Source organism: Python bivittatus, unplaced genomic scaffold (assembly GCF_059951505.1).
Source record: "Python bivittatus isolate LINGU-HERP-01145 unplaced genomic scaffold, Pbiv_v1 ctg000980_np1212, whole genome shotgun sequence".
Taxonomy (NCBI): Eukaryota; Metazoa; Chordata; class Lepidosauria; order Squamata; family Pythonidae; genus Python; species Python bivittatus.
The window spans coordinates 44,998,977-45,023,743 of record NW_028277125.1 but is presented as its reverse complement, the minus strand read 5'-3'; the positions used below and the strand labels follow the sequence as shown (position 1 = coordinate 45,023,743).

At 37.0% G+C, this 24,767-nt stretch overlaps 1 protein-coding gene across 1 annotated transcript in view; it reads right to left on the bottom strand.

Moving 5' to 3' along the window:
* Positions 1 to 24,068, bottom strand: part of FBXW4 (F-box and WD repeat domain containing 4) — a 96,416-nt gene extending 72,348 nt beyond the window's left edge. Inside the window, exons 1-5 of the mRNA XM_007425943.3 lie at positions 23,724 to 24,068; positions 11,759 to 11,854; positions 8,446 to 8,631; positions 7,547 to 7,679; positions 5,804 to 5,898 (exon numbers count right to left, since the gene is read on the bottom strand). Of these exons, the coding sequence (XP_007426005.1) occupies positions 5,804 to 5,898; positions 7,547 to 7,679; positions 8,446 to 8,631; positions 11,759 to 11,854; positions 23,724 to 23,947 (734 nt within the window). The 5' untranslated portion in view covers positions 23,948 to 24,068. The remainder of the gene's footprint in view (positions 1 to 5,803; positions 5,899 to 7,546; positions 7,680 to 8,445; positions 8,632 to 11,758; positions 11,855 to 23,723) is intronic.
* Between the last annotated feature and the right edge of the window lie 699 nt (positions 24,069 to 24,767).

Genomic DNA, 24,767 nt, shown 5'->3' with positions numbered 1-24,767 from the left:
TTTTGAATGTATTTAAAGATGTCTTCGTTGTTTCTGTTACTGTATTTTGCCATATACTCCACAATTCTTATTTAGCATTCCTTATCATCATTTTACACTTTTTGTAGAGTGTCTGTGCTCCTTTTGTTAGGAAAGGCTTTCTACTTCTGGAAGAAAGATGTCTTAACTTTTACAGCTTCCTGCACACTACTGTAAAGTCATGCTGGCCTCTTCCTGGACTTGGTTGACCTTTCCTTACCTTGTAGAATACATTCTAGCTGAGCTTCAATTATTGTAGTTTTAAATAATCTCCATGTATTATGAAAAGATTTCACTCCCTTTATTTTTCTCTCCAGATCCTTTTTTACAGTCTCATTTTTTTATTAGTTTCTCATTTTTGTAGCCAGATGTGACTACACTGGACCCTGCTGGCAGCTTCCCATCCGAGTGTACAGAAAATGAAATACCATAACGGTTATTATTTCCAACAATATTTATACCTCACACCAAATCATGGCTACCACTTAAATCTGGTATGTAGAAATTTCGTTTCTTTCTGTGGTCTGAACATGGATGTACCCAGCTTATGCAAAGGTAACTGAAATCCCCTATTATAGCAACAACTTTTCCTTTGCCTGCCTTACTAATTTCCTTCAACATGTCCAGATCATCCTCAACATTTTGATCAGATGGGATATCCCTAGATTGAACTGACATAAGATACTGCCACCTATAGTGATACTGTGAAGTAATCTGTTCTTCCAAAATTTTCTAGAACCTTAAGGTTTTACATCCTCCGAAATATAAACCCCAACATAACCTTCACTGCCATTCCCTGTTCTTTTTATTAAATTAGAACGATGGTATGTTACTGATTCTCTCCATTTCACCAGGTTTCTGCTATACTCACTATATTCTATGTGTTTCTTCACATCAGGTAGTCTAACCCCATTTTGGCTCAGACACTTCTAACATTGGTACAGAAATATCTACAACCATGTTATTTTTTCAAATCTGGTTGGAATGAGCCTTTTTCATGCCCTTTATGTATCTGGTGCTGTCCACCCATGACAAGAACACCCTTTTAATACCAGGCCTCTTTTTTTAAAAAAAGTATCTGAAACATCTCTACTGTTCCAAATGAGATACTGCAGAGCACCTGCTGTTTTTCACTCAGATATCATCTTAAAAGCTGCTCTGAAACCTTTTTGAAGTTTCATAATAGCAGTCCACTTCCATATAATTCAATAATGGAGCTTGGCTTATGCCAAAACATCCCCCAGTGCCTAAGAAATCTAAACTCCTCTGATTGCCACCACTATCTCACTCATACATCCAAGCCTGTCTAGTTTGGCCCTGCTATGAAACAAGAAGCATTTCTGAGAATGCTATAGTCCTGGGCTTTAATATGCTATGCAGCAACTTAAATTTGTCTTCCAACTACAGTACATTTTCCGATGTCATGGTGTTAGCATGGACCAAAATCATTGCTTCTTGTCCAGCACTATTTTGCAGCTTATTTAGTCTGTGTGTGTCATCTGCAAACTTCACACTAGGCAGAAAGTCGTCATATGATACAAATGACCATCACAACTCCACCTGCATAGCTTTTAAAGATTAAATTATCTACAACTATAAAAGCCCTCAGCTCTCCAGAGGAGCCTACTGACAAGAGGATCTAAATTCATGATTCAAGGATGGGAGTAACTCCTTGATAGCAAGTAAGGTGGGAGTGGGATGAGGTCATTATAACCTGAAAGGCCTTGTTCACATACTTCTCCAACACTTCAAGTATCTCTAATTCAGCCACCTTGGTTCCAAAGGGACTTATTTCCTGAGAGCCAGCAACTCACTACCCTACCTACTAACCTTCAATGTTTGTCCAGCAGGCATTTGCAATTATATAATAAATCCCCCAACTGCCATTCTACCTTCATACTACTACTACTACTACTACTACTACTGCTTATTATCATCATCGTCATCATTATCATCTTGGTTTTCTTATTCTCTTGGAGCTCTAACCTAAAAGACAGCCCTTACACTATATTTTTACTAAGTTTGGAGTCCTGGCTTCTACACCTCAATGCTTAGTCTCAGAGACAGGAAATAATTCCTCCCCACTCTTCTGTCCCAATAAACTCCTTTGCAAAAAACAAAACAAACCTGTTCTAATTTGCTCTCTTGGTCACAAGCTTCCAATTATATTTCCTCTTTCCAAACAGTGTTGGCTGGGACTAAGCTGTTGACTGATCAACTAACCAGTGAATCAGCTCTAACTATAAGGCACCCCTTCCACCAAGTCCATGCTCTCAATAAGCAAGCAAGTACACAACTCACTCAACATAAAAAAGTCCAACCTCACCCAGTTTGCCAAACAAATGCAACTAATCAGTTTCACAAATTCACAGGCTCCCTCTTAAAATCTGCCATTCCTGTATGCCTCTGGCTGTGAGCTCCCAACTGCCTCTCCTCTTTTCAAAGAGAAAGGACTTTTATGAGGTTCTCCTGCACACACAGTAAAGTACACACAAAATTAAGTTTATATTATTATTATTATTATTATTATTATTATTATTATTATTATTATTGCTACTGCTACTGCTACTGCTATTATTATTTAGCCACATAAAACTCCGGGCTGGGAAAGGAGTCCTGCACAAGCTTGTTGCCTCAGCTTAACTGCAACAGCAAGGATCACTTGGTGCTGCCACGGTGCAGACTAAATGGAAGCATCACATGACAGGAGATCCCATTTAGTTCATGCCACAGAGTCACCATGCAACCCTCACTGCTACAGTTAAGCCGAGGCGGCAAGCTTGGGCCTTTTCCCTAGAATAGTAGGCAAGCAGTCCTTTCCCAGCCTTGTAGTGGTAGCCAACCTGCTGTGCACCTCACAGCCTCCAATGCACAAAAGAGTGCCTCCCTCCAAAAAAGGTTTAATTCATTTCCTTCCTCCCTCCAAAACAGGCTTAATTTCCTTCCTTTCTCCTAAAAAAGTTTAATTAATATTTGTTGAGTTTGGGGCCATCAAGGTCCATGATCATTGTAACTTTATAAACATTTCAATTTTTAAATTAATAATAATTAAAGCTTAAATAAATTCAGAATATATCCAGAGAAGAAGGAAAAATGGGGAAAAAATGAAAAAGAGGGCTATGTAAAAGCTTTTCATATAATGTCTTTCTATTTTTTCTTTCATTACAATATCAAATTCCAAAGAAAAAAGAAACAATTTTAAATGCTTACACAATATTGATTGCAACTATCAATTATCAGTGACTAATGAGTTTATATTATAATCTGTTTTTGTTTTTTTTAATCTGCGCTCAGTCGTTACTGACTCTGCAGTGACTGCTTGGACGAGTCCCTGCAGTTTTCAAGGCAAGGTGTTTCGGAAGTGGTTTGCCAGTGCCTCCTTCCTAGAGCAGAGCCCAGCTGGCGAGTGCAGGAGGCGGGGTTTCCGTTGCTTCGCGCCCTTTTCGGGCGCGCACGGTTTTTCGCGCTTACCGGCAACTGCTCCCGACTCCTTTTTTGCAAGGCGCCACCAGCATTTTTCCTCCCACTGGAGTGAGAGTACCCATTTATCTACTCACGTGAGTTTTCGAACTGTTGGGTTGACAGGAACTGGGGAGGAAACAGGAGCTCACCCTGTTAACGCGAAGGCTAGACTCGAACCACTGAAGCGTCAACCATTTCTGGCCGGCAACTTTCAGCGTCATTAAGCCACTGCGCCACCGCGTCCCCTATAATCTGTAAGCGTGTACATATAAAGGCAGTTTGGTATAGCAGTTAAGGCACCAGGCTAGAAACTGGGAGACTGTGAGTTCTAGTCCTGCCTTAGGCACAAAGCCAGCTGGGTGACCCTGGGCCGGTCACTCTCTCTCAGCCCTAGGGAGGAGGCAATGGCAAACCACTTCTGAAAAATGCCAGGGGCTATTGCCAGGAATAAAAAATGACTTGCCGGAACAACTTTTAAGTGTGCATATGACATATTATTATACTTTCTAGTTTCTATACCTTAAGAAATATGTAAACATTTTAACATGTTGCTATTTCATCTATTTGCAATTTACTTGTACACTTGTCTTGTGATGTAAAAATGGTTTGGGAAAAGCTGCACAAAACAATTTTTTTCCCACATAGCATGTCATAAATTAGAAGGAACACTGTTCCCACAGTAGTTCTGTCAGATTAATAAATCTAGAATACAAAATATATATATAAAGGATATTGTAATTAATAATAATGCTTATTGTTTTTTTGGGGCGGTGACAAATTTGATATATAAATAAATAAATAAATAAATAAAATCTAGAACCACAATATTCCGAGGTCATATACTACAAATACGGTTTTCCATTTCATGCTATTTTTGAGTTTCATCTTCTTAGCGAGGCTCTATATTTTGTACTTTAAAAAATCCAATATTTTGTTTGGTACAGTAAATTGTAATGGCAATGTGATACCAATTAGAAATAGTGTTAACATGTGCACATCCCATTTCCCAGGATCCACTGTATACTGGGACATATTACTGAATGCAGCACTGTACTCCATGAATTTATAATACTATTAAGTGTTACACAATGCATAGCATCATAACTGTGGGAGAAATAGAAACAGTTTGAAAGATCACATGTGTTTTCAAACTAGTGCTTATAACGGGAGCATGTTCCACAAGAACAGTGCTGGAATTTTGAAAGTAAGAGTGATTCCTTTTTTTATCCAATTAATGTGTGTTCCCACATTGAAATAGGCAGAAATAAACTTCAGAATAAAAAGTGTGTGTGAATATTCACAGTTGCAGGTATATATGGAACCTTTGCCTTCTAAAAGAAAGCCGGGGAATCACACCACTCATTCAAAGAGAAGAAACAGAAGACAATCACAACTTCCCTATCCACAAATCCTTTAAAAACAGTACCAGGAATCAGATTACTGGCTAATGCAAATCCAGTACCACTCATAAACTTCAACAAATAAACAAACTTAAGTGAAGTGATCTAAAAAATATTGGGAAGTAAAAGAAAAATGCACAAGGACAATAAAATTGTGAGGATGTCATGCACTGTGCAAGTGAGTCAGATGCTGTGATAATGGGGGGAAAACTGAGTACAATATTAAGTGTTAATACTTTTCCCATATTTAATCTCATTTCATAAATTATTCTGAATATGTACAGCTTTGCCATAACACAAATCATACTCCAAAAATGCTGCTTTCACTGAAAAGCTATGACACTGTTCACTTTTCATGTTTTACATGTATCATATAAAGATTAGATTTGCTGTTGTTAAGGGAACCAACTCCTTACTTCTGGATGGCTGTATTGTAAAAGTTTTTGAAAAAGGCTGAAATAACAGCTGATTTAGTACTTTCAAGTAAGAAGTAGAACTGACTACCATGTTTGGTAATTTATTTAACCCACATAAACTAACAGACTACTGCATACTCAAAACTTTTCAGAGTTTTATTCCCACTCCTACCCCAAATGAAATAGAAAGTTTTGACTTTACAAATCAATAAAATAAAGTCAAAATTTTCAGTTTCTCAAATCTTAGGGTTCAGGGCAGGGTGGGAAAAAAACTAGAAAATATACAGAATTGAAATATTGTTCAACCCACTTCCTATATCTTTCTCTGCATAAGTAACTACTTTTAGACAAAATAAGGCTTTTGAGTCATAAAACTGATTCTATCCTGACACAGAATTTTAAACTTCTTGTGATTGTAGAGTAGGCAACTCTATGAACAAAAAAAGTTAGATTAGATGTGAGGTCTTCATATATTGAAGAGAGGTTTTTCAATGACCTTTTTGTTACCTTGATAGTGGACTAATGGCAATGGACCAAACCCGATCTTCTGTCTGTATTGTGTGCAGGCACTGCCCAGCTCTGCCTGATGACAAGGACCAAACCTGAAAAGAGAAAAAGAATGAATGATGCACAACAAGATGGATGTAGTAATAGTAGTTGTGTTTAAAAAGAAAATCCCTCCCAATAAGATACTTTGAACACATTCTTAAATTAATGTAAAACCTCCATTCTACTATTTCAATTACAAGCTTTTGAGAGAATAACTTTATTTACAGCAGTGAAATAATGGAATGTCATACACTTAATAGTTATTATACCACAATATATATTATTCGTTACCAGTCTTAAATGGCTTGCATATGAGTTTACAAAAACCTGCTACTGATGTACAGAGTAGATTTAAACCTGCACTGCAGAACTTCTTTCAGATTCCAAAATTTCTCTCCACCACCCTCCAAAATTGATATTCCACTTTTCACATGCTAAGATTGAAGCCTCTGGTCCTCACTCTATTTATCCTCCCCCCTATTTAAAATCTTAGGGGAATTCAAAGTTTGGAGTATTGTTTGTGTTTGTTTGTTGACATTGATAATGCTTAGGATTGCAGGCTATTCGGTGTCAGTGAGGAATTTGGCACCTAGTGTCAGCAAAAGCAGCAGAAAAAACTGAGCTCTTTTAATGCACCCCTATCTCATAGAGGTTAAAAATATTGCTAGGAGCATGCTATCTGGTGCCTATCAATGTGGAATGTGCATTAGCAGCTACTCAAAGCTCAGCCCTAATCAACACTCACTATCCTTCCAAAGCACCCAATGCACTTACAGCTCCCATTAGGGACCTAATAGGGATTCCCTTCAAGCTAGGAGTTAACACAAGGAAAATGTCAGGGTAAAAATAAAAGCAATTCCCTGCTCATAAGGATCAGGCTTGAAGAGTGTTAGCTGAGCCAGATTCCATTTCTGCCTTGAAAAAAACAACAATGAAGACAATTAAAGGAAAATTCCCTGTGACTTTCAAAATGCCCTCAAGGTCATGAGATGCCTTCAAAGTTCTGAGTAACAGAGCAAGCACACTGGGCCTTCATAGAATTCTACATAGCAGATTATCCAGCATAACTAAATAATTGTCTATCTTCTCATTCATATAGGAACTATAAACACTGGGTATGCATTATTTTTACAACTCTATTAAGTCAGCAAAATCCTCCAAGATGCACTGTGATGCAGAAAAAGGCCCAAATCGAAACATGCTTTCTTGATACAAGTTCCACTGAACCTAATGAGTCATGTTTCTATATTATATGGTTTGGATCACGGTCCCATTTCACACCATATGAACCCTGTAACAGAGTTTGTAATAGTATAACTCATATTTAACCATGGTTTTTACAACAGCTTCCGGGAAAGAATTCAGAAACTTCCAAATTACACAGAACTGCTTTTCAGTAAATGCTGAAATTACTTCTAATCTATGTATATAGAACAGCAAAAAAAATCCTGGTTCTAAAAATAATTATCTAAATGTACTGAGAGAAGAAACAGAGAGAAGGAAATTGGAAAAAACAATAAAAGGAATTTTATACAACTCTTCCTCTTGCTCTCTGCCTCTTGAATTTAGCAGGACTTTGGCACTGGGTTTTTATTTGTTCTCAAAGTTAAATATAAGAACTATATACTGCCCCCATCCCTCAACTGTCTTTATACACACTGGTCTGGTAGCACAAATATACTGTACAATGTATGTGCTCACCTTTGCTGTTCTATCTCGAGAACCACTCACAATGATAGATCCTTGGCAGTCCACACAGTTCACTTCCTGTTCATGCCCAAGGATCTTGAAACTGAAGGAACCATTAAGTTTATGGAGGGCAATATTTCCATCTCTGGAAAATAAAATCACAAGCAAGAAAGTCACCTTCTCATATAAGATTGTAAGGCATAAAATATTGTGACATTTGGCAAATAGCTGGACATATCCAGATAGGGCACCTGTTATTCTGCAGTATGAGCCAATTTATTGGATTTTGCTTTAAATTATTCTACACAGCAATCACCAGATATGTGCAAGATTACAGCAGAAAAGGAAATTAACAGAAGAACAGTTCCTCAGACTCTAGCAGGAGTGATAGTAGACATATCAGCAGAACATATGTTTAATAACATACAGAGTTCAGTATACATTTAAAGTGCTAATAAATTCTGCATGGGAAAAGGCATCTACAGATTTATCCTAAAATATACCTTTCAGGGTATATGTTCTTCAAAAAACATCAGGTCTAGAGTTTTAGTTTCATGCAAATTACCAGCATGTTATAAAAAAATTACATGTTCAGACAATTCCTATTTTGCACTAAGAAAATCAGATTATCTCTATACCTGTTGAATAAAATTCAGAATCTCTCTCAGCATTATACATTCCATACATTTCTTATATTTTGGCACAATTATTTGAATTTTGGTGTAACAAGAAGAGGCAAGGAACTATATAGCTCACTGAAGCTCTTTCCATAACCAGTAGAAAGCAATCACACAATGCAGGTGCTCTGAAAGTCAATTCTTCCTGTTTTGGTTCAAGTGCATCTATATATCAATGCTACTTGCTCAACAATCTTCACTCTCCTCCCTGTTTCTCTTCAACAAAGAACTTACCCTCCTCCACTGATAATATGGCCATTATCAATTACAAATCGGCATACATCCTCCTGGTGACCAGAGAAAACTGTCTGAGGACACCATACCAAACTGGCATCTTTAGGATGGAGCCAATAAAGGTGGATGTCTTCTGCTTGGGATAGATAGAGGTAGTCACCATCTAGCTGCATCCAGGGCATTAAACTGGAGGGGAAAATATTTTGAACAGAAATCAGCCAACTTCCAGTTGGTAATGGTTTCATGTGGTATTTATTCATACTTAATGCATAAATCTGCTATATAAAAATCAATGCAAACATTGTATATATCATATTTGTAATCTGTGCAACTTATAGGTCTCTAAATGCGTTTTCTCTTTAAAAATATATATCCAGAAACCACATCATAACATTTGGTAAAGTCCAACATCTGAAGGAGACCCAATATTCAATCTACATATTAGTCTGGGTGGCGTACATAAAATCAATTTGATTTCAAATGTAAGTGAAATGAAATCCTAAATTAGAACACTATAGTTTTAGAACTTCAAATTTCTCCATTTTTAAAAAATCCATGCTTTATTTTGTATTAATCCTAACTCAATCATCTCAAATTAAAAAAAAAAACAACCTTCTTTATAGGGGTGTACTTGTACTTCTATTTTGCCAACTTAAAACAAAATATTGGTAAACAGGGTAGGTAGGGGCAAGTGTGCCTTTCCATATAAAAGATGTGAAAACAAGCACAAAAAACTATACCAGAAAAACACTGTGACAGGGAAGCCTTCTATATAATAGCAGACATTGCAAGAAAAATGAACAACAACAAAGTGGTTCATTAGAGGAAGTAAAAGTAATCTAAAAAGAAAAAAGAAATAAAATGCCAACCTAACGAGTCACAAAATGGTTCTGGCCAAGTTTAATCATTCCTTTCTAAAATATATAGGTCTCATCAAGACCATTCATAACATTTAATGGTGTATATCTACTTCATTTAATAGCAAGGGAATCTCATTATCATTATATAAAGCTCTTATACTAAGCACGACCAGTTTCTCTTGAAAGTATTAATAAAACTTTGTGAAGATTATTTGGGATTTGAACTTGATGACGTTCACTGCTCTCTTTATAGCACAGAATTTCTTTTCAATCAATTTCAACAAATTATCAAGAATTGACTATGACGATGATTCATAAGCAGCACTACAATTCATTTAAATTGAACCATTTAAATTCTAATTTTTGAGTGTTTTGGCAAGGTTGTAGACAAAATAGTATATATTATTGCCTTTTGTGGCTATGGTTTGTTATCCAGTCCTTTTGGTTGAAAGTTTTGAAAGAAATTGGTAAAATCAGTCAACAGTGTTTTATAAAAAGCCTACTGTTGGTTCATTCCCCATATTTCCTATGCTATATAAATGAATGCAATTTAAGAAATTGCTTCAATTCTTGTTGTTAACTACCAGCTTTGTTATCACAAAACACCATAAACTAAAATGCTCCTTTCATCTGATCAGGGGCATTTAAAATATGGGAAATTGCTCCAGCAGAAAAAAATTACACAACTACCAAAAGCTTGGGGAAAAATGGTAATGAAGGATACATTTACCAATTTAAGTTAGTCATTATAATGTTTGCATTAAGATCATACGCATACACAGACAACCAATATATATACACATATACAGACACACCGTATGCCCTATATAGTTTAAAAACGGAATAACTATTAAATGGCAAATGGGATTTTTTCAAGCCCCAAAAAACATTTATACAAAAGAAAACCTAATTTTCAGATAATAGTGAATACATTTTCACTATTCAGGGGAAACAGAAAATATTCTCCAGACTGATTTGTCTTATTATTTGCAGCAAAATCTGTTACCACCTGAAATTCAGGTCTGGAATTCAGATCCAGTAGGTCTGTCTGTTAAATTGAAGTCTGCTAATCCAAGGTCCATTAAATCAAGATATGTACATGTGTACAGTGGTACCTCGGGTCACGAACGCTTGTGTTCACGACCAATTCGGGTCACGAACAGCACCGTTCGCAAAATTTTGCTTCCGTCCGCAAACTCCACATCAGGTGATGAACAGGATCCGTGGCCATTTTCCCTGCCGTGACATGTGGTCGTGGCTTCCTGTAGGGAGGGGGACCCTCCCTCCAAGCAATAACCGCCTCCCCACCCGCCTTCCTGTCCTCCACGCCAGAAGTCGCCTCGAGCAAGGTTAGCGTTCTCTCTCTTCATACTGCACTGTACTGTATTTTGTTTCATATTTTTGTGGTTTTAAAAAATATATATATATATGGTTCAGAACGGGTTAACCGTAATTACACTGAACCTTATGGGAAAATTTGATTCGGGATGCAACCAAAATCGGTTGGCGACCAAATTCGTAGGGGTCAGAACGGATTAACCGTATTTACATTGAACCTTATGGGAAAATTTGATTCGGGTCGTGACCAATTCGGGTCACGACCAGAGTCACGGAATGAATTAAGTTTGTGAACCGAGGTACCACTGTATTTATTTATTCAAGTCTCAGTACAAGGCATATAAATTATTGTCTGTGTGTGTTTGTGTGTGTGTATGTATATGTATAGCCCCATGTGTATTATATTTCACACACAATTTTTTTCTTGCTTTTGAGTATGCCACTGTTCTATTTTTCTTTTTAATTCTGTATTTTTTTACTGTCTTTTTGTTTTGCAAAAAAAAAAAACCCTGCTTCTTAAATGATGCAGTCATTTGGGGTGGATGGATGAGAACTTATTCCTAAGAATATCACAGATAGTCTCCAATAGATACTTCAGCATTAATATACTAGCTAAAGGGAAAATATTTAATTTTCCAAGCAACAATATATTTTTCCTTAAGTGCTAAGACATCAATGCCCTTGTAACATAAATTTCAATTCAAAGTATGTGGTTGAAGTTTTTCCTAAACAAAATGGCCAATAACTATATATTTGTTGTATTGGAAAACATATTATTTGGAAAAGTCCTTGTCCCTCTTGGAACCAACAAGTAATGACAGAGAGGCTATTTTCTCACCAGCCTTTAGTCAATCCTATTTAAAACCAGTAATCCACCACATTCTACATTTAAGTAACAGGAGAAAGATAGCATAAAATTGAGACTAAGAATTTATTGAGAACTGGAATATTAAAAGAATGTTAGTGATACAAGCTAGTAGAGCCTTACAATAAGCAATCACAAAGTGTCCAAATTCAACGTAACAGCCCAACAAAGACCAAAAATGGGATGAACTCCAAAGAAAGGTAACTCTAGCTGTAGATAGTAGGGTGAAGAAAGAAAAGGAATAACTTGCTTGCGTTTCCATCTGAGGAGTGGAATTCTTCGACAGCGTCCAAGCCTCCAATTCTGAGAAACTTTGACCCTTTCTTTCACTGGGACCCCAGCCACTCTGCAGGAAGAAAAGACAATGTAAAGTCAGAGCCATATAGGACTTCATGAAAATTATGATATCACCACAAAGAACTGGTGTTTTATTACTGTTCCAGTTTTCAAAAGAAAAGGGAAACAGAATTAGCCAGTCAATGTAATCCACTTTATAGCAATAGAATATACTACGGTCCTAGTACACAAGCAACAACACTCCTTTCCAGTTAGAAAACTTCTAGCGCATTATACTGGCTGTACATATTTCCAGTGATTTAGCAGTCTTTGATATATGCATCTCATTATTTTCCACCCATTCAGAGGATGTGAATGAACAGTATTTCTTCCCATAGTTATCGTATGCTTCTGACATTCTGATGCACAATTTTAGGAACCTGGTATGCATCTATATTTTGTTTAAAATTATTTTAAATATGAATCTGCAAATGAATTTATGTTATTGCTCCATGAATAATGTTATGATGGTTCTAAAATCCTGTTTTTGGGGGGAGGGGGAAGGGTCAGTTTAATAAACTGGCTATTAAACTGGCCAGCTTCTTTTTCTGGTCAATATTAAACTCGGAACCTTTTTTTTCCTGGTCACTTTCTCATTCCTGTTTTCCAAGTCACCGCTTACAGTTTATTTCCATTTCAAAGCATTTGGTTTACAATTAATCCTCACACAAAGGAATAAATTCACAAGCAAAGCTCAAAGCTATAAACTAGTCCAATGCAGACAGAGCAAGTGGTATCTGCCCAAAACAATACAGAGGGTAGGAAACAAGCATTTCATTTTTAAATTAAAAAGGAACAATATCAGTCACAAACCAAGGAGGTTTTGTTTAACCAACAGTATCAAGAGGTCAGAGTCTAAATATAACACCTGGTGGGTTGACAAAGCAAAGCATGAGTATTCCCTAAATCTTCTGCATGAAATAAAACTATTTTTAAAAGTATATATAACAGTGGGAGAAGCAAACTTCAGAAATGCTTCAGAAATGCTTGTGCATTCCATCACCAAGCTCTTGAGCACCGACCCCTCAAATGCATGGCAAGTTACAAAACTAGAGCTATTGTAGCTGTTTATTATTAACACAAATTTGGAAGGATATTGTTCTCATGGAGCTAGAAAGGTGAGTTCAGGCTAATTAGCTAGTGTCAACTTCAATAGTCTAGCTTAAGCAGGTGTTACCGCATGTTCCATCCTCCATTACCTTTACTTCGCCCTTTCCTCTCCTCTTATTCTGGCCATCCTTACTGTTAAATTTTGGCCTATACATTACTTGTAACAAACAGTTATTTCTTCTTTATCCAATAATGCTTATTTATTGGCATTTGTTGGTCCACTGACAAATATATTGACATTCAAGGCTTTACTTGTACATACTTTTCACTATCATTCCAAATATTCTCTTTCAATAACTCAACCAAAATTCTCAGATTTTCCATGATACAGTAGGTCTAGAGGGGTGGGAGAGTCCATACCATTAGATGTAACTTTAGAATCTTTATGGTAAACCTAGCAAAAGTAACATTAATGTAGGCCAATTCTACACATCTGCATAAAACATTTTTGTACAAATTTTAATACAAAAATCTACTTTCCATTAAACATTCTTGGTCTAGTTTTACCCTTCCATACAAGGCCACAATAGCAAATAACAGTGGCTAAGTCTGATACTTTCTTTTTCAAGGCCATTACCCTAAGTAAGACTTGCTTCCCAAGGCCATTACAAAGCACAAGGCAAAATGGAAGGCATTTATAGCTCAACAAAATGTGTGTGTGCTAAAGGCATCTATCTGTCTATAACAAGTTACTTTAAAACAGAGAGATACATAGCATCTTTCTGCAACATTATCTTTCATTCTTCATTATACTGGAAATTCAAGACTATAACTAGTTCTGTCTGTAGACATCACAGAAGTAGTCATATTGAAGTACATAAATAAGTAAACAAGTAGGAGTGGAAACATGAACTAGGTTCTGCTGCCAAATAAACAAACAAAAAGGCTGCAATTGGAGATTTTCTAGCAATCCATCCGTCAAACATGACGTTGAATTGAAGATCTCCAACTTCCCATTAGCTGTGAGGGATAACAAAGAAAAAGCTCTTTTCATGCATCACTGGACAGACCTCAAAAATCATGAATAATACATTTAAAACAATAGAAACACACACAAAAGGTGCTGCTTTTAAACTGTTTTCTTTTTGTGTCCCAATATGCTGTATTATAATTAAAGGGACATTAAACATTGCTTACTGGGTGGTGTTAAGTTTAGACAATTTAAACCATTATACTGATTTTACAACATAATTTTTTAAACATGCCAATTCAAAACAGTGAAAGTTGCCTGTTAATTTTCATGGGCTTGGGAAATTTTCCTTATATCTTCTCAAATCTGTTTATTTTGACAATAATCCCATTTTCATTGTGTTGAGTATTTGTTTGACATAAAATAAGTGGCATTTGCTATGCAATCATATTCATATCCTATGTTCAATTCGGCTTTCTCCCTAATAAGCGTATTTAGGATTTCTGTCTGCACATGTATGTGTGTCTGCATGTGTGTGTGTGTGTGTGTGTGTGTGTGTGTGTTTGGCTTCCTTTGTTAAATCAGATGATAATTGAACAATTTTTTATTATTATTACTAGAGAATGGATTGAGATATTCTAATAACTAAGGATTTAATTGAGAATACAGTTAAGATAACATTTGTAACTATGAGACATGAAAGATCATTAAACTACACAGTAGAAGAAATACAGTTATCCTCCTTACCTATTCCTCTCTTTTCCCAAGGACTACTATTGCTACAAAAATGACAAAGTGCCCAAAAGAGGGGGAAAATCCCCCTTTAAACAAAGATCTCTTGTGGCTGTTAATGCATGGGAGAATGTGTAACCTGGCCCTGAGGCCTGGCCAAACCAGTATTCCCAGCTCTTTCCCCACTGCCTGTGGCTCAATTATTCTTACTCTTCAGTTCCACTCCCTTTTCCGGCACTTTGTCACCATTATAATTTGACTGCATTCCTCTGCATGTGATCGGCTTTAAACAAAACATACAGATTTATTTCACCTAGGAATCTCTTCCTAATCACAAGACACCAGAGAATCAATTCACAGATATTATTCAACATACTCTGCTTAAAAGAATCATTTTGTTTTACATGACTATTTACATTTTGCCCTTCAACTATATGCTCCATGACCAAGCAATACACAAACAATACAAATACATAAAAAGAACATAATATCATACAGTATAAAGTAATTCGGGAAAAAGGGCAGGGAAAATAAAAAATTTCTTTGCCTGGTGTCAAAATAAGATGACTATAGAGATCTTGTCTGGGGAGACCAGCACAAGGTCAGCATACAGTCATTGAAATGTTCATTTCTCTATGTGGCAAAGGTAGAAAAGAACCTTCAGTTATGATCTTAGGCAGTGCTTCAGTTACCCCTGATCCAAGCCATGAAAGACTTTAAATGTCAACCCTAGCACCTTGAACTGAGCCCAGAATTAACCAGTGCTATATGCTCAAAGCAAGTGTTCTCATTTGGCAGTCTGGCAGTTGTATTTGAGATTTCACCTTCAGAAAGCAATCTCTGAAGTCCAGTCTAGAAGTTCTGACAGCATGGATAACTGCAACTGGGAAAAAACCTTTGGAGTAAAATAGAGGCTGACATACTAGTAAATGTCAGAAGTTCACAGTGGGAATGGCAATACATTTCTTCCTAAGATTGCTCATGAACTTAAAAGTTGAAGATTTAAGGATAAAGCTCAGATAGATAAGTTGCTTAAACTGCAGATGTGAAATAAGCTCTTATAATGATGAGGATCAGCTCCTAAGAATAGCAATCAACCATATTATATTAACTATTCTGCATTTCTTTCTCCTCGCCTTATATTTTAACCAACGTTTTCCTGCTCATTTCTGAGCCTTGCGTGTTGAGAACACTTCAATATGCAAAACTTCTTCAAGCAGCATCTGAACACCTACCAGTGGAAGCTGATCTGAATGATATTAGCTTACATTGTCTCCATCATATATTGGTGCTACTAACCCAATAAGAAAGTCTATATTTACTTCAGGATCACATTAGGATGCTTATAAGGACCGGACTATACATGAACCAAATATGCCTACAATACCATGAGACATCATGCTAACCCTATTAGGAAGAGGTAGGAGCTTTTATCTATCACTCATCCTGTCATTTTAAAGGGCTCTCTGATCTGATAAATTTCAATGGAGTTCAACATTATTTCCGCACATTTATCATCAAAATCTACATGTTTAAGCAAAATAATCAGAGATCTCAAACTAACAGAGGTTAGACAAAAAGGGCAATTAGTTGACACAGCAGATAAATACAAGATTTAATTTTAAAGAGTTGCTGGGAGTCAGGCTGCATATAATTTTCTTAAATATTTTACTTTCTTTTCATACTAGAGATTTCTTGTGGTATGATCTGAAGCAGCAAACAGTTTGCATGAATGAAGACCAACCTTGTTTACAGTGGTACCTCGGGTTACGAACTTAATCCGTTCCGTGACTCTGGTCGCAACTCGAATTGGTCGCAACCCAAGGCAAATTTTCCCATAAGGTTCAATGTAAATACAGTTAATCTGTTCCACCCTCTGAATTTGGTTGCACCCCGAGGCAAATTTCCCCATAAGGTTCAATGTAAATACGGTTAATCCGCCCTCCGAATTTGGTCACAACCCGAGGCAAATTTCCCCCATAAGGTTCAATGTAAATACGGTTAATCCGTTCTGAAACATATGCATTTTATTTTTAAACCACAAAAATATGAAAAAAAGTACAGTACAGCACAGTATGAAGAGGGAGAATGGGGTGGAGAGGCAGTTATTGTTTGGAGGGAGAGTCCCCCTCCAAAAGGACATCGGGGAGATCTCCTTCAGGGGTTTCCTCTCTTCTTTGCCTCTTAGCTGCAGGCTCAGTTCTGGGGAAAAACCTGTCTAAAGTCAGTTGTTTTTTCCTGCGCTGCATAACCCTCCGGAAATGAGAGAACACGTTATCATTCATCATCATTATTCTTGCCAAGCCTGCTCTGCATTTTCTTTGGAGCCATGCTGACAAGCACACCAAAAACCTTCCAAAACACCACAAAACACACCACAAGCCTCACCGAATGTCTCCTTGCTACCGCAATCTCGCCCACAGGAAGCCGCGACCACGTGGCAGCAGGGAAAATGGCCACAGATCCGGTTCATAACCTGAGGCGGAGTTCGCAATCCGAGGTAAATTTTTGCGGCAGGAGCTGGTCATAACCCGAAAAATTTGTTAACAGAGGCGTTCGTAACCCAAGGTACCACTGTATATTTAAATATTTTCCCTTATTCATTTACTATAATTCCATCAACATATTATGTCAATGTTGTGTTAATTACATATATATGGCATGTTATCTATGTGTATATAATCTGCATAATCTAGAGAATACACTTATAGTTATAATCTACAACTTACAATTACAAATTACTCATTTTGCTATTGTGTAAGATTAGTCTCTTGGAAGGCTTCTGAAATAAGCCTTAAATGATTACAGAGGATCTCCTTTCACCTGCATTATGCCCAAGCCAGTCACAACACGAGAACATTCTGAAAGTATCTTCCCAATCATATCTTCACTTCATAATTTTTGTGCTAAATCTTACTGTATTGTTATTTTAAATACACCTTGGGATAATCAAAAGTTCAGCAAGAGTCCATGGATAACACTAAAGTGTATCCTATATATATACACACACACACATATACACACAGGGTGTAACATAAGTCAGACCCCATAGACAAGTTATTATATAAACTATGTTAAATGTTTGAATTGGTTGCCATTTTCTTCTAAACGCTTCCATACTCAATTGACGCATCACTTTTGAACATTCCTAAGTACAGTAATATTTTTTCTGAAAAAAAATTAATAAAACATATTGTGATTGGCCTATGGGGCCTAATGTTTGGTATACTCCATATATAAATCTGAAAACTGCCTGATAGCTATTTGAGATATACCTAGTTGGAAGCAAATTTATTTCCAATCAAATATGCTTAGTATCAGGTTGTTTATTTTAAAATTATCCTCCATATATGTAAATATAATCCATATTTAATCTAGCTGAACCAATAAGTCCACATGATTAGCTCACAAATGTTATTTTTACCCAACTTGCCTACACACACACACACAGGAGAGAGGCGTCATTTCTAGACTGTCTTCAAGGAAAAAATAGCAGTACTTTTCTATAACATGAATAATTTACAGATTTTGAACATTTTATATATGATATTCTCTTTCACCAGATCAAAAAGAAACTTTTTCTTACAAAAGGACATCCCACTTAAAAATAATAAGAAATGGAATATGCATTCATATACAGTGGTACCTCGGGATACGAACACCTCTATTAACGAACATTTCAGGTTACGACCAGCTCCGGCCACAAAAATTTACCTCGGGTTACGACCAACTCGGGATACGTCCAGAGTCACAGAACGGATTAAGTTCGTATCCCGAGGTACCACTGTACAATGTACTGAAAGACAAGAATTCTCATTGCTGGAATTTATATTTTGACAAGTTATACTAACATCAAAACATCATTTCTTGTTCTTGCAGATAACTGATCTCACCATCTTTCCCTCCCCTTCCCTTTTAAAGGGAAGTGAAACAATGGTTTTATCATTTTATTGAAACTACCAAGTAACTTTTTTTGGAAGTTTATAGAATCAGTAATAATTATAAACCTTTAACTTACATAATCCTTATGTGCTCCTAAGCAAATGCTGCAAATTCCATATTTAATAAGTTCAAATATTTCTATTAACAGATTTTTAGCGGGGGGGCCTTTTTTGAGTGATATATGATCTATGATAAGTCATGCTAAGAACATAGTACTGTATCTGCATCTATCTAGCCCACCTGCACAATACAACTATTCAGGAGCTCAGTCCATGTCCACTTCTTTACAATTTACAAGATAAACATGAAAAAACAAGGTTCTTAGACCCATTAAAGAACAAAAGCTACCAATATGAAGCCAAAAATGTGACAAATGTCTTACTACTCTTGTTATGTAAGCATATCACTATAAGTCCACTGCAATGGACTTGATTATTTTTTTTTGTTTGTTTTTACTTTCATATTTTCTTACTAAAGTAGGGTTTTTTTTGTATGGGGCTTGTTTGTTTTGGTCTTTCATGTAATTCAGATGGCTTCATTTAATTTTTGATTAGCATTGTGCATTTTTAATAGAAAAACTTAATGACTATTGTTAAAAACAATTTATTCATTATTTATTCCATTTGTACCCTAATGACTTTGCCAGGACCCTTGGGGGTTTGTAACAATAAAATAATGTGTAATTCTCCTACTTAATCTATATCAACTGTAATCCCCATTTCAATGAATAAGAATGCAGCCTGAAACAGTTCAAACTGATCAAGACTTGGCTAAGCTAAAACCTAGGACACTAAGTTGAACCAAAGTTTGTTTTAACTACAGTTAAACATGTAATCATGGCATGTTTATAAAGCAAAAAACCATGAGCTTACAGACCACAATGACTGGATTCATATATATATACTAATCCGAAATTAAGTAAATTACATTACATCTTAGATAATGTATCTATTTGCAACTGGCAATATTAAAATTGTCAGAATTCCCAATGTAGTTTCAACATATGTAGAGGGCACCAAGTAAGAGGAGGTATAAGAAGAGGTAACAAGAGATGACGATGGGAAACTGAACAATTCGTTAAGCTGTTAGGAAATGTGGTTATAAATCACTGTTTCAAAAAAAAAAACCAAACAGATTTTGTAATAGCCTAAAAGCAAACTATCTTGCTTTTCTTTGGACCATGGAGTGCAGTTTAATAAATCAAATAAAAACTATGAATATACTTTCAAAAATGTATATATGCTTTAACCAGTACATGTACATTTTCCTCAGCAATTAAAATGTTAAATACTTGTTCTGTCTTTCATTTTGAAATAAGACATGATTCCAACTACTCTACCTGACCCCAATATAAAGCATATTAATAAAAGATGCAAACATTTATTTCCTCAGAAGGAAACACAACACAGTACAGTCAGCATGCAGATACTAAATCTTGAAAGGTATAATAACCCTACAGTTCACACCCCTAATGCCAGCAAACTATTATTCCAAGCACTAACATACTGTATAAGGTATTTCCTTTTCCTTCCTGCCTCCCACTATCCCAACTCTTGATTTGTTTCCTTGTATTCTGTTGAAGAACATGTTATGTTTTAATCTTATTGCCAAGACCATAAATTACATTTATCCATTAATGAAGACAAATATGTTACATGAACCTCTAGTATCAGTTTCAGCTTAAGTAATGTTTCCTGACCCAAGATTAAAAGACAGCGTATTAATATTTGAAATTAAAGTTCTTCGGAATTATAACAGAAAGTAGAAGACTATAAAATTTACAAAGGCCAGAATTTATATTCAAATAAAAAGTGGGATTACAGAAAAATAATAAGCTCCTGAATTTTGTTTAAAAAACAACAGCAATATTTAAAAATTGAAAATGACATAGAACGTTAAACTGATTATGGTTCTGCTATGTTAAGTGGATAAATCCACTAGCTCATCTAATCTAGCACTCCTTATTTTAACACAGCAATCCGTACGCTCAGATCCTGTAACAGTCAAGAATTAACCCTGGACCTTCTGCATATTCTACCATCAAATTATGGTTCCTCCAATACTTCAAGAATACAATTTCTCTTATATTCTACTACTGATAAACTAGTTTTATAAATAGTTAACCCACTAGAATATAAAGCAGTAGCTTTAGCTAAAGCTATCCAACTACTCCATGAAGCACTTATAATAATACTAAATCTAATTATAGAGAGCCAATTTGGTGTAGTAGTTAAGGCATCAGGCTAGAGACCATGAGTTAGGCATGAAGCCAGCTGGTGACTTTGGGCCAGTCACTCTCTCTCAGCCCTAGCAAGCAGAAAATGACAAACCACTTCCAAAATCTTGCCAAGACTTGCAGGGACTTGTCCGGGAAGTTGCCAGGCATCAACATTGATTGAAAGGCACCAAAAAAAAAACCCCCACCACCAATTATTAAATACAATTTTCCTCACAACATGTTAAGTACTATAAACTTGTTTTCCACCCTGTTAAAAATGATCCACAAACAGGAAAGTGTGACATTTGCTAAATAAACTACATTATAGTTTAGTTTTCTTTTAACAGCTTTCCAATTTCTAGCTATATACTGTACATAAGTAGTTAAGGTTATTTGAGGGACTGCCTCTCCCCAATTTTATCTACCTGTCCCATCAGGTTCAGGAGAAGGGGCATGCTCCAGGTCCCATCAGCTAAGGAGTGTTGTCTGGTGAGGCCTAGGAGAGCCTTCTCTGCTGTGGCGCCCACCCTGTGGAACATCATCCCCCCGGAGATTAGATTGGCCCGATCCTGCTGGCCTTTTGAAAGACCCTTAAAACATTGTTTTGCTAATAGGCATTGGGGACCAGCCGATATGGCAGAGCCGGCACAGTGCTTGTACTGAGTGTTATCGTTAGATGTGATTACCTCAGCTATGAATCTTATGAATGTTTTATAATTTTTTAAATATGCTTTTATATTGTTTTTTCTTGTTTTTTAAATTGTTGTATTCTTTTTTGTTGTTTTTATATTTGTTTTAATTATTTGTAAGCCACTCAGGGTCATATATATGAGATGGGCAACTATACTGTATAAATTTGAAAAATAAATAAATAATTGTGGGAATTCTCTAGATTCAGCAGTCACAATATTTCCTATGGCTTCAGATATTTATACATAACATCTAAATCAACATCTGATTTTTTTTAATCTTCATAAAGTGAATGGCAAATGTGTACTGTACTGATCAGGGAAGACATTCCATTTTCTTTCTAGATTAACATTACTCAGAAATGTTGTATCTGTGATTGTCACACTAAAGGTCTGAAAGTACCTCCAGTGCTGCTACTTTTTATCAACTCAGACATATTGAGACAAATGCAGATTTACAACTTTTATTCACCTCACAATCTAAAACTCCACATGTTCACATACCCTTGCATACCTACTCAAACTCACTTCTAACAAGACTAAAACATTTTGAGGCTTCAGAACTAACACAACTATCAGATTTTAGAGTCACTACAAATGGCTTGTGTACATCTCCCAAGGCAGTGCTTTAACTATAAAGAACCATAGCTGTGTAGCCCAAAATTATTCTGACTGGAAAACAGACTTTATCTATTTTGAAAAGCAAATCTCAATCTCACTCAACAATACCTGGGAAAAGAAATGGAAAATTCCATCCCCATCTTTGAGTGATACAATCTCACTTATTTGGCATCTTTACCCAACTCACTGTAACCTTCATCCACATCAGAAATACAAGATGACTTCATCACCAAAAAGAGCTGATTCATGTTTGAGGGAAAAAAACAAATCTTGAGTATTTATACAGGAGGCATCTATCAGTCGATATATCCTCTGGAAACCGCCAAATTTCTAGCCATTGACACCATCCTCTCTGTCAGTATAAGGGAATGACATAAACTTGATGAAAGAAGCAAGAACACTTTGTGATTCTTTAACATAACCTATACTATAGTAGACAAGTATAAAGAAATCTATGTCCCAAAACTATCCCATCTCTGACTAGTAAGACAGCTACTCATGCTACTCAGAAGTATCACTGGTTATATCCACATGACACACGGAATCACAAACTGGAATCACAAACTACACAAGCCCATTTTAGCCTAGCATATTCTATGCGTAGTCTATGAACCCAGCATACATGATTATAATTGAGAAAAAAATTGAGTAAACCATGATTTAAAAATCCACAGGTAAGTATATCGCATAAGGCCAACCACTTAACTCAACTGGCCTCTGAGATAAAATAAAGCATTTGCGCACCATAATTTATTTCATTAGATGTGCATACACAACTGATGGAGATCTATGAAATGTTATGCTATACAAAATCTGCACTTTCAATGTGCAAGTAGATTAATTTAGCCAATAGTAATAAAAAGGAAGCAAAACCCTTTATTACAGTTAGAAGGGATCTGAAAACACATTTTCTATTGTTTTAGCCATGTATGTTTTATATTTGTTATGCTTCTATTGTTTTAATGGACGTTTTTGCAGTACCTTATAAAATCTTAAAGTGTATACGTTTTCTAACTAAATTTTAGGAAAGAGGAAAAAAAATTTTTTCAGACAGATGCTGAACTCTAAGTAATGACACTTGTTTTCTACTGTATTTAATCATTATTTGATTTTCTCTGTTGTGCCTGTATGTGTGCATACACCTATGTATAAAAACAGTATATTCCCCTCAAAATGAACTACAACAGTTCCCTGGACTCCTCTAAAGTTAGTCAGCTAAGCTTGTTTGAAACTGGTAAACTCGGGTTTGCCTTAAATGTGCTTCTAATTCGAATCCGGGGCGGGGCAAGTGTCAAAAAAGTGGAGTAAGAAAAGTCACCAGCAATCTCGCATCCAATATAGTCGGCCAGTAGATTCCAGGGAACGTAAAACGAGGAGTTTCCCCTTTGAGCAACTGAAATCAAGGCTGTTTCATGCCCAGCACGGGACACAACCCAACCCGGACCTGAGACCTCCCACCTTCACAAAGCAAAGCTTCTCGCCAGGGCTTTCAGCGGTATTTCTCCCTCCTTCCGCCCCGCGACTACGCTGTAACAAGCACAGCCCTCCTCCCTTAACTGAGCGGGCGGGCCTTGATTTCAGAGTTGCTCCTTAGCAACCGGCTAGGCCGCGAAGCCCTGTTTTTTCCCAACCAGCCTTCCCCAGCCTAGGCGCTTACAGGTCGGCGCCCAGCGCGCTGAAGCCTGCGTTGAGGCAGAAACGGGCGAGGCGCCTCCACAGCACATCCCGGGAGGTGAAACGGCAAAGGCGGCGACAGGTCTGGCCCAGGCGGCCCAAGGCCCTCGCGTCCAGGTACGAACAGATCAGCAGCAGCAGTTCCTCCGGCAACATCCACAGCGGAGAGCGGATCTCGGCCTGCGGGGGGCTGCTCGGCCTCCCCATGGAGGGGCGACCTCTCCCAGCCGGGCCCGGCAGCGACAAAATCAACAGCGGGGACGCTGCTGCTTGCCGGGCCCGGGTAGGCCGCCACTACTCGGGGCGGCCGTTTCTGCCCGCCCGCCGGAGCGGTCACATGGGTGTGCCCGGCCCTCCAGAGACCGGCCTTCGGTAATGCATTAAACGCATGAACTCTGCGAGGAACTCAGGATGGAAAAAGACAATAGATGAGAAAGATGCTCTTTTTCCCCAGGGCCAGCGTACGTTCCTAGCCAGGATAGCCTAGTTGAAGGCAGGCCTAGTTCTAATGAGCTGGTAGGCAAGGATAGAGTGATACGTAGTCTAGCATATTATGAGAACCTAGCCTGGGCGATTATTTTAATTCATGCACGAACCCAGAAAACGGGTCGAGTAACGATGGGTAAGTATGCTATGCAAACATAACTGCTCATGCTAGGTTTATTACTTCTGCAATAGTTTTCTGCATATTTTTCTCCCTATAAAATAATAAAAATAAAAAAATATTTATTACAGCATAATTTAAACAGGCATACATATGAAGCTTTGAATGCCAACGTCCCATATTCAGGCCCTGGTATTTCGAGGTAGGGCTAGCAAAATTACTGCCTCAAACCTAATCAGCTATCCTGAGCTAGATAGACTAACAGATTGACTCATCTGTGTTTATATGATATACTGAACCAATCACATTTTAGCTTTGCATGTTGTGTGAGCCTAGTCCATGTGGTTAGGTGACGATTCAGTGTATTGCAGTCCCAAAAAATTAGGTGAGTAAACCATGGTTCAGTTAACCATACTGTAGATT